The 11,175-nt window shown below is 38.7% G+C and overlaps 1 protein-coding gene across 3 annotated transcripts in view; it reads left to right on the forward strand.

Moving 5' to 3' along the window:
• Vti1b (Vesicle transport through interaction with t-SNAREs 1b) overlaps nucleotides 1-10,284 on the forward strand; it is a 48,117-nt gene extending 37,833 nt beyond the window's left edge. For 2 of the 3 annotated variants that reach the window (XM_067137001.2, XM_067137002.2), the window contains one exon: nucleotides 9,260-10,284. In XM_067137001.2, coding sequence (XP_066993102.2) covers nucleotides 9,266-9,601 — 336 coding nt within the window. In that variant the 5' untranslated portion in view covers nucleotides 9,260-9,265 and the 3' untranslated portion in view covers nucleotides 9,602-10,284. The remainder of the gene's footprint in view (nucleotides 1-9,259) is intronic. The other variant, XM_067137000.2, reaches the window with a different exon arrangement.
• Nucleotides 10,285-11,175: the final 891 nt, after the last annotated feature.

Genomic DNA, 11,175 nt, shown 5'->3' on the forward strand with positions numbered 1-11,175 from the left:
ATGTTAGACATCAACACAAATTACAGAAGTACTTGAAATAAAATATTTGTGGTAAAAACCAATCTAAAACCCATCAAACATGAATTTAGTTCAACAGAAGAAATCTGGAAGTGAATAATAGATACTAAGAGGGGTCTGATTTAGATCTCTGTTAATTATCTGCAACCCTGTGAAAGTTGAAGTGTCTTAATAGGATATCTTGATACCTTGCATAAAGCATGCAATAATCTTTTTACCCTGCTTTGTGGTGATGGATTCACTTGTTCCTTCAGATTTGTTGCACATTTTATTTGATATAGAGGCAGATTTTTGAAGGGTGAAAATATGGCCTTTTCATAGTCCATGTCATATGATGTTGGTATGTGAAAGGTCTCTGGTAACACATTTGGTGTTAAACTCCACAAAATCAGCTATAGATTGCCAAACAGTAATCAATTTTTCTGCCACATGATGATCAAAGAAAGTGATAAAAGGAAGTACTGGTCAAAATGTTGACGGCAAAGGTTTAATTAAGATACTGACTGAATTTCGGATTGGAATGTTCTACCCTTTCTCCCAGTTAATGTGCCTCAACTAACTTCCTTCGTAGTAGAAAAAACGTTCTTCTCAGATGTTGTAAAGGTTCTAATGTGGACTTCGGGTGAATTGGCAAATTAATATTTCTTCTTATATAAATTTCAAATTATTTTGCGGTCAATTTTCATGGAATTCAGTAACGATGGTATATATATGTGAGATGGTGGTTGCACAATAATTCACTTCCCAAAAATTCAACGAATTCCATCCATAACTTACTATTCGTCCTAAGTCAATAAATTATTATTTATATTGATTAAAATGGTATCACAAAGTCTTCAAGAGATAAATATTTTCACTAATGAAGTAAAAAAATCACATTATGAATACGATCATAGTTCAGATAGTTAAATTTGCAAAAGTAATATTTCTGGAAAACATTTGTTATTCATATGTATAGACTTAAAAGATTTGGCTGGAATTTAAAAAAAAAAATTTAAAACATTTATACCCTTTGTAATATCTATCTGCTTCAAGCAACACTAACTACAGCAATCAAATCTACTCTGACATGTAATTCTTTTGATGATTCAAGTTTCGGATGAAATGTCCCCATCTCTTCTTTCAAACTCACTTGAAACTCCCTATGATAACTCGGATCTAATCTTATGTCTTCATCCCAACCATAAAATTATTTTGACGACCAATATGTACCTATATTACTTCGTGAGGAATATATGCAGAAGTGAGTGACATAATTGTACAAAATACAAAATTATTTTCCATTGGTTCTCCATTAAAACATTAATATTTCTTTGAAACCAGACTATCAAATTGTTTTAATCAAATATGATGATATGACAACATGAAAACTTTTCTTAAGTTAATAAGACACTATAATTATAACATGTTACTCCAAAGAAAATAATCATCACCACTCTAGGTTGTCAGTTCCCATAATTATATATATTACCTCATTATATTCATGACATCACTTATTCAACATTTCAAGACCCGTCATATTTATTTACTTCAGATGTCGAACTGAATGTTTATTTCAATGACCCTGCATACTCCAAATAACACTTCTAATACTCTTACTCACTATATAAACAACATTTTGCATATTTATGTTCTTCGAAAATCCTATCACATTAACCTAAGTTATGTTCCAGTTTGTATTTATCAATTATGAGTAAAATCATCGTATCTGAATTCATATATATCATGCCGCTGGATATCGCCAGATGAGGAGGCAAAAAATCAGATTGACCACGGTTTAGTGTATGGGAGGCATCGTGGTTGTGTTGAGCAAGTATGAACATTTAGCAGGGCTGATATGAATTTTGACTTTTTGGTGATTGTGAAACTGTCCACTAAATGGCAAAGGAGAAGTGAAGAGGTTGCTCACTATGACATAGGTCCACAGATGAACTGAAAAATGTATTTTCACCTTTCCTCGGAGGGTGTTGAGGGGAAATGGTCGTCATTGCAAGAGGCAAGGTTATTAGACTATTTTAGATACAAAATTATGTTTTTATCTACTTGTTTCTTGTATGGATTAGATATGTAATATTATTTATTTCTCAACGTAAATATAATATTAGAATAGTTTAGATATTCGGTTATTAGACTGATTGAAACATTAAAAAGAAACACGTGTAAACATTTGCCACTGTAATTGGGATTAGAAATCCTGTAGTGCGCAGTAAATAAATATAAATAAATATAACTATTGATGGAAGTCTAGAAATCAAAGAAATTTTCTTGCTTCTTCTGGTTGTTAAGTTTTTCAAGAGGCATTTGCAGACATCAGGCTTTAACCCTAACATATGATGTGGGAAGAGTTGTCCCTCCAGTAGAATAGGCAGGTGCGTTTGGAAGATGTTTTCAAAACATACTCAATGGTGGGGTGCTAATAGAAATAGCAGAATATGGGAGAGTAAAAGTGATAAAGAGATACCCAAAGCAACAGCTATTGAGATGAGAATAGCTCTAGAAACTCTCAAAAACAACAAGGCTCTGATTGTTAGTGGTATCAATGCAGAGCTGTTTTGATATGGAGAGGAAGCAGGGTTGAAGCACTGAGGTAGCTTGTTGCAAAAATCTGGTCCATTTTGGAGATTCTAGGAGAAGGAGGTAAGAAGTTGTATGCCCGATTTTTTAGAAAAGGTGACGTCATGAAGGTAGCTAACTACGAGGAGTCTCACTGCTTGAGATAGGCTATAAAGTCTTCACTCCTCTGATACTCGGTCACCTGAAACCATTACTTGGAGGGATTGTAGGTTCATTTCAATGCTGCTTTACTACTGGAAGATCATCCACTGATCATGTCTTTACTCTAACCCAATTAATGGAGAAATTTTAGGAGTTCAGTAAAGATTTACACCTTATATTCATTGACTTCCTGTAGTCATATGACAGTATTAATCGGCTTATATCGTGGAATGTAATGCAGGAGCTTGGCATATTCATAAAGTTAGATTGATTGAAGCCTGCTGCTTTTAATCAAGTTTCCAAGTATGGTCTGTAAATCAACTTTCACAAAACTGTGATTGTAAGGTTTTAGTTCACAGATGAACAGAAGCTTTCTTTAATGAATAAAGCTAACTGTGTGTGTATTCTTCAGTTAATTGAATTGTGATAGAAGTGTATTATGGTATAATTATAGTTTATCAGAAACATTTCTTGAAATTGTGTCAGTGATACAAACAACTTCTGTTACATTTGTCGTGAGCTCACTTTAAAGGCGCAGGGTAAAATTTTGCTTCTCTATTTAGAAGTGTTTTATGGGTGTTATTTTGACACTAAACTAGACCAGAACAAGAAATGGTCCCTGGAAATTTGTTGTGTAAAATGTATTAACACTGGCTGGTTTAAAGGGATCCCATCATTTACCTTTTGCAGTCCCTATGATATGGTGTGAACCTAAGGATCGTTTGACAGACTACTACCTCTATTACATTTGTCATGAGCTTGCTTTAAAAGCACAGAGGCAAAATTTTGCTTCTCTATTTAGAAGTGTTTATGGGTGTTATTTTCACACCAAACTAGACCAGACAAGAAATGGTCCCTGGAAATCTGTTATGCAAAATGTATTAACACTATTGCCTGGCTAGTTTAAAGGGATCCCATCATTTGCCTTTTGCAGACCTATAGTATGGTGTGAACCTAAGGATCGTTTGACAGACTACTACCTCTGCTTGATAAAGATATCTGGACTAGCCGGACTGAGTAGCTTGAACGGTAGAGCACTGGCTTTCTGAGCCCAATTTAGCAGGTTCAATACTGGCATAATCTGATGACTCTTGAAGGTGCTCAAATATGTCAGCCTTGTGACAGTAGATTCACAGACATGTTACAAAACTCGTGTGGGACAAAATTCTGGCACCTCAGCATCTCCATAAATCGTATATCGTAAGTAGTTCGTGGGACATAAAAACCGATAACATTGTTATTATATCTGGAATAACTTCAGAGTCCAAACAAACTTAAATATCCATCTTTAGAATCAGCAATTTGACCATTGCTTTTATGGGTCAGGACTTCCTATAACTCTACCAGGTAACATGACATTGACTGAAGGAATTGAAAGTGTTGCTGAAATGCAGAATGAATTACAGAATGACCCAGATTTTGTGGAAGATGTTACTACAAATGAGCCTCACTTTCTAACACAGGAGTAGTTTGGGATCTTTGTGTATGTAAAAAGAAAGCAGAATTACCCACCTCAACTGAAATGCTGGAAGCTTTTGCAGGATGACATCAAAAGTAAGTTTCTTCCACCAATGCCAAAACAAATTTGAACCTATCTTACTTGGCTGACTGCTTGGCTATACAAAATGTTTCTGTTTCTTGGTCAAATGGGATAGTAGAAATAAAAGAAATCATTATACAAGAAAGAACTGGCCAAAGAGAGAGTCTCGTCACCATAACACCTATCAGTGTCGGTGCGACATAAAGCCACTAGCAAAAAAAAAAAAAAAAGAGAGAGTGAGTCACTTAATCCAGGACAGAAAAATGTTCATCAGGCACTTGAAAGTTTAAAAACAATCTTATTGCCTCCACTGCAATCAAACTGGGTTAATTAAGAATTTCATGAAAGCAATGGATTGTGACTGCTGTGCACTTCTCATCCTGAAAAAAATCCCCAAAGTCAGTGAAGCAAAACTAAAAGAAGGAATATTTATTGGTCCTGAAATCAGGGAACTACTGGTAATGAAAGATACAGAATTTGAAAGCTGGTTAAATATGTAAGAAACAACTGCATGGTTACTTTCAAAAATGTTCTTACAAACTTTCTAGAAAATTACAGGTCTTTGAATCTATATATAAAACACTAACATGTATGTTTCACAAAACTCAAGCTCTTAAACCAGAGGAAGTTAAAAGGTGCAGTTTGTATCAAAATCTTCCAAATCATCTCAATAGTACAGGAAAAATCTTGCATTTCTTGAAGTCAATGGAAATACATGTATTTTCAAGATCATATCATTAAATGATCACTCCAATAATTGCAGGCGAAGGCTTACCCTAACTCGGAATACATTCTGCTACGCGACCAACACTTTCATTAATGATTACTACCTGTCAAGCCAGAGATTATACACTTCTCTGATGATGGAAGAATAATATTCTCTGCTGATACTCTTTGATTCTCTGACCGTCCCCAGCTTCTGAACATACTCAACAGACAGCAGAACATTCCTAATAACTAACATGTTGCTAAGAGCAAACAGTCTACATACATACAGACGGGAAGGTATCTAGTCGACTAGCCTTCTGTATGACCATTAATAAAAAGCAGGGACAAACGCTTGAAAATGTGGGTAGTCCACTTACCCAAACCAGTATTCAGCCACGCCAATTGTATGGTGCACTATCGCGGGCAAGATCGTTTGAAAATGTTACGATCCAGATACGACCGAATGGTTGAAGCACAGAGAATATTGTATGGAAAGGAGTGATTATAAACTAAATTACGAATGAATCAGTTATTATGTACCGGTATTAAATGTTCTTAAAACTATTGAAAAGGGCAGGCAAAACGATATGACTACAACAGGCATATCAGTTCGAGTTATCTGACTTATTTATAAGGGATGCTGCTGAGCAGCACGGGCCCACTAGTTACAGAGAATTTGTCCCTCAGTCATCTCCGTACAGGCCATGAAGGCCCTGTGAGTGGTGGAAGGTAAAGGCTTCCACTATCTGTAACCTTGGCACTTGATGGGATAGAGTGGTTAGCTCTATGCCCGGCCGCCTTTGCCCCCAGGAATTAACCTGGTACTCATTTTTTATGTAGGATGAGTGAACCTCAGGGCCATGTGCACCTCCGAAAGTGGAAATCTCATTTCTTAAATTTTTCGACTTCCTGGCGGGGAATCGAACCCACGTCCTTCCGGGTGAACCGAGCACGCCTTTACCGCCTCGGCCAGGCAGCCCCTGAATTTGTCACTCAGATTGAAAACTACAAGATCATGGGAAATAACATGTGTATGAAAATACTATTTTTGGACTCCTTGCTCAGTTTCTCCCCTGAAAACCTAGGCACTGTGAGTGTGCCAACTACTATGTGGCGGTCCCCTTTGCGACCATCACCAAGAGAGGCTATAGTATTGTGTATGCTGAGCATAGGTCACACACGATTTACGCGCTCTTATCTACTAAAGAGGGAAGGTCTGCTAGTGTGTTCTTGTGGTGCCAACTTCACCGTGGTCCACATCCTCACAGAGTGCGCCGATCTCTCTGACCTAAGATGGAGCCTCAGCCTGGAGGAAACACTCGAACGCATGACATGAATACTGCTGATCTTGTAATCTGCTTTATGTGTGACATTGGATTAATCAAAGGTATGTAAATTTCAAATGTTCTCCTACTCGGGGAACTTACATTCCCTTTTGATATGTTAGTGACCTTAGTTTTTGTTTTATTTTGTAATTCATTTAAACATTCCTTCATTGAAAAAAATAAATGGTTTATGGTGAGGGTTACTGTAATCACGTCCTAGTTTGTGAACCATGGGCAACAGCTCAGTGGCCTAGTAGGTGGTCCTGAGAATCGGGATACCAGTTGCTATGGAATGGGAGTGGGCATCTCGGAATATTGAGTCATGACCCTCCTTGTGCTTAGACAGCTAGGACTATACAATCCACCGGTGGTCCATAGCCCGTTAGAGGAGAGATCCTCACTTGGACTATGTGTAAGCATCTTGCTTCATGAATTTAGCAAGCACAACATTTTAAGCAATCTTCGGACCTATGGAAATAACAGACTCCCACTCTCCTTTGACAGACGAGGGACTCCTTGGAAGCAACTTGGCGAACGAAATGGAATTTGATGGGGAGCTATCAATATTAATGGGGCTAATGGAATGAAGAAAGTAGAATTGGCTGAGTCAGCAAAGAGGATGCATATGGATGTGCTAGGAGTAAGTGATATTTGGCTAAGAGGAGATAATGAGGAAGAGATAGGAGATTATAAAGTGTACTTGACAGGTGTTATAAAGGGAAGGGCAGAGTGTGGGGTAGGGCTGTTTATCAGGAATACTATTGCACACAACATACACTGAGTTAGCAAATGTCATGGGATAGTCACCTAATAGCGTGTGGAGCCTCCTCTGGCCCTGCGAACTGCAGTGAGACACCGTGGAAGTGAGTCGACAAGTCCCTGGTAGTCCTCTGGATGCAGCTGACACCAAATCATTTGCAGAGCGGCCGCCATTGCTGGTCTGTTTGTTGGTGCAGGATCCATGGCACAGAGCCTGCGTTCCAGGACATCCCAGATATGCTCGATGGGGTTCATATCGGGGCTCCTGGGTGGCCATGGCAGTCGTTGGACCTCCGCTGCATGTTCCTGGAACCATTCCCGGGCGACGTGGGAGCGATGTGGTGGTGCGTTGTCATCTTGAAACACCGCAGAACCGTCTGGGTGCTGGAAGGCCAAAAATGGGTGGAGATGGTCTCCAGGATAACTAGAGGGCCCATTCCATACCAGGAAAATGCACCCCAGATCATAATAGAGACACCAGCGCCCTGGACTACACCTTCGAGGCAGGCGGGATCCATCGCTTCATGTGGTCTGCGCCATAAACATTGCCTCCCATCGGCATGGTGCAATTGAAATCTTGATTCGTCCGACCATATCACGTTACGCCATTGTTCCAATGTCCATCCCTGGTGATTGGCGACAAATGCGTGTCGTTGTGCTCGATGACGTTGGGTTAACAGTGGCACCCGTGTGCGGCGCCGGCTCCCATACCCCATAGAACCCATGTTCCTACGTGTTGTCCACTGGGAGACGTGTCTAGCATGGCCTGTATTGAATTGAGCCTTGATTTGTTGCACGGTTGCCCGTCTGTTACTATTGACAATCCGTCTCAGATGTCACTGTCATCGAGGGTGGCTGGACGGCCGGTCGTTTGTCTGTTGTGGACAGTGACACCTGCATTCAACCATTCACGATACACCTTGGACACGGTTGATCGTGTGAAGCCGAATTCCCACACCACTTCCGAAATCGCACTTCCCATCCGTCGGGCACCGATCACCATACCCCGTTCGAACGGTGTCAGCTCACGACGTTCCATGTTACCATGTCATATGCACAGCCACTGCTCACAAGGTCTCCTATACAACTGCCGCTGGCACAGGGGGCGTGTGGTGCGCAGACAACACACTTGCGCATCAGTGCTCCGCTATCCCATGACATTTGCTCAGTCAGTGTAGTTTCTGGTAAGCACGTAAATGAGTGATTGATGTGGGTAGATTTGGCAGTTGGAGGAATTAGGATGAGAATTGTTACAGTGTATTCACCATCTGAGGGTGCAGATGAGGTTGAAGTTGACAAGTTTTATGAAGTATTGAGTGACATTATAGTCAGGGTCAACAGCAAGGATAGGATAGTGCTAATGGGCGCTTTCAATGCAAGAGTTGGAAATAGAACTGAAGAATATGAAAGGGTGATTAGTAAATGTGGGGAAGATATGGAAGCTAATGGGAATGGGAAGCATTTGCTGGACCATATTATAACTCAATAACCACAATGTTCAGAAAATATACTTTTTAATTTAAAAAAAAATTATTACTATGTCACCATTGCTGGGTTGGGATGCTTACAGCACCTTTCCAATTTGCTGTATCCAACCACCATTATTCATCCTTAACTGCGTTCCAATCCAGGTTTCTTGTAATTAAACTATTCCTGATTGTTCTCACCCATCTTAGTCTCGTCTTCCTCCTGCCCTCCCTCCTTTTAGCTGGGTCTCCATCATCTGCTTCAACATCTTTCCTTGTTCTATTGGTCTTCTGAGCCCAACTTGACAGGTTCGATCCCGGCTTAGTCCGGTAGTATTTGAAGGTGCTGAATACATCAGCCTCGTGACTGTATACTTAACTAGCACATTAAAGAACTCCTGCAGGACAAAGTCGCAGAACCTTGGCATCTCTGAAAACCATAAAAGTAGTTAGTGGGACGTGAAAAACCAGTAACATTAATTATTTCCTTCTTCTATCCTCTTAACATGCTCCCATCTTAAGTTTATCCCTCTCTATTGTGATATATTTCAAACTGAAGCAGAGAGTGCAACAGGGGGACTCATGTTCAGTATTTAAAGTAAACCTAGATAATGTTCTTGCCTGCTATCACCATTGTACATCTCTCTGAATACTGTACTCTGAGCATCCATGTCATTATTAGATGCCTAGTAAATAGTGCTGGTAATGAACTGTGGTGGTTGTTGCAGGTAATCATGTCTCTGTGGGAGGATGAGGCACGCCAAACAGTACTGCAGGGTCGAGCGTCCCTGGAACGCATGGCAGACAGTCTTGCTAATTCTCACCGTGTGGCAATAGAAACTGAAGAGATTGGAACCTCTGTGGCTGCTGAACTCGGAGAACAACGGGAATCTCTCCTCCGCAGTAAACGAAGATTGGAAGATACTGAGCAGGTGCTTAATCAGTCACGGTCTGTGATACGCCGTATGACACTGCATGTCCTTACGAACAAGATCATTTTAATCATTATCATCCTCCTGGAAATGGGTATTCTTGGCGCAACAGTTTATCTGAAGCACTTCAAACGATAAACTTCGTACACTGTAGGTGTGCTCATATAGTGTCTGTGATATCTGGGACTGTGTTGTCTCTTGAAGAGAAGAAACACCTCATAAATGCCAAATCTTAGCATTTAACTGGGAGGAAAATGTTTTATTGATAGCAACTTATTTTACTGTTTTGTAAGTGATTCTGCATTCTTTGGAGGCCAGGAACTGCAGTGAAGTTTTATTGTTTGTACTGCATTGAGTTGGTTGAAAGTAATTTAATTCATATCATATATGAAGCTCAATATAGAGAGAATGTGGAATTTACATCATTTATGTCTGTTAAAGAAGTACCAATTAAAGGAAATGTTTTTTAATATTTCGAGATAAGCATAGCAATTCTAAAAATATTTAGGCTGTGTTTGTTTTGTATAAGGTAAAAGAAATAGAATAGAACCATTTTTAAATATTTTATATTTGATGTTTTTAATAAATAGATTATTTGTAAATATTATTATGTAATATTATTGCCAAGCTCATAATATTATTCTAAAGTAAGGATCCCATCTCTTTTTTATTTTAATTGTATCGTAGGGTACTAGAATGACATTATTTTTCTGTGTGGTGTCATTGTTTTATCTGAGAACTACTGTATTGCAGATTAAATAACATGTTATATTGTGTATGTTGTATAACAAGAAGCTAGTTTTAGAAACTTATCTGTCTAGTGATATTCTTATATAGCCCATACCTTTATTTTTCATCCTGAGATTTTTACTAATCATTTTGTTGCTGTAGTCAAGTATACTCAGTCTGTGCTGCATGTTCCACCAGTGCTGCTATTAAATCAATAGGGAACATGCATGATCCGGGGTTTTAATTAAAAATATGCTAATCTGATTCAAAATTTCATGCAGAATTCAAAAATGTGATCAGAATGTACAAATAATAACTCCAAACATGATAAAAATCTACGAAAATGTCACGTCACGCAAGTACGCGATCTCATTGGTCTGACGTCATCGTACAGGTTGACTGAATTAGCAGACGAAATAACACATAGTGTGCTGTGAGAAGCAGGATACACTTCGCGTATTTCTACTTTATGTTAGTGTCTGGTATGGTTAAATTCGACGTCTATACATTGGATAATAATCTGAGTGATATATTTTAAACTTAAAATGAATCCTGCACAGACAGTGAGGGTGAAAACTTATAAATGGTGTATAGTTCCGATGTGCAATAGCACATCGCATACCATCCCAAACAAATTGTTTATAAATGTTCCAAAGAAGCTAAAACTAGGGAGAAATGGATTTTAGCGAGCCGGAGAAATGCTAGTGATATATCGGAAAAGTCTATAGTTTATTTTTTTGAAGATTTTAACGTAAGATGAATTTGTTTGAATTTTCAAATCACTTTTCCATGTCAGCTGTTCTAGTGGTAAAACTTTAAATTTTAATGTATGATGCTTTATTTAAATGCTTCAATTACATCTTGGATTATATGAAAGTAATAAACAGTGCATTAAATAATGCTGATTATTAAAGTATTCTCCAAACCTAACCTATGTTTTGGGTGATCCATGTCAAGATAATAAATCAAAGGGGTTATGAACC

This window comes from Anabrus simplex, chromosome 1 (assembly GCF_040414725.1).
Source record: "Anabrus simplex isolate iqAnaSimp1 chromosome 1, ASM4041472v1, whole genome shotgun sequence".
NCBI classification, from domain to species: Eukaryota; Metazoa; Arthropoda; class Insecta; order Orthoptera; family Tettigoniidae; genus Anabrus; species Anabrus simplex.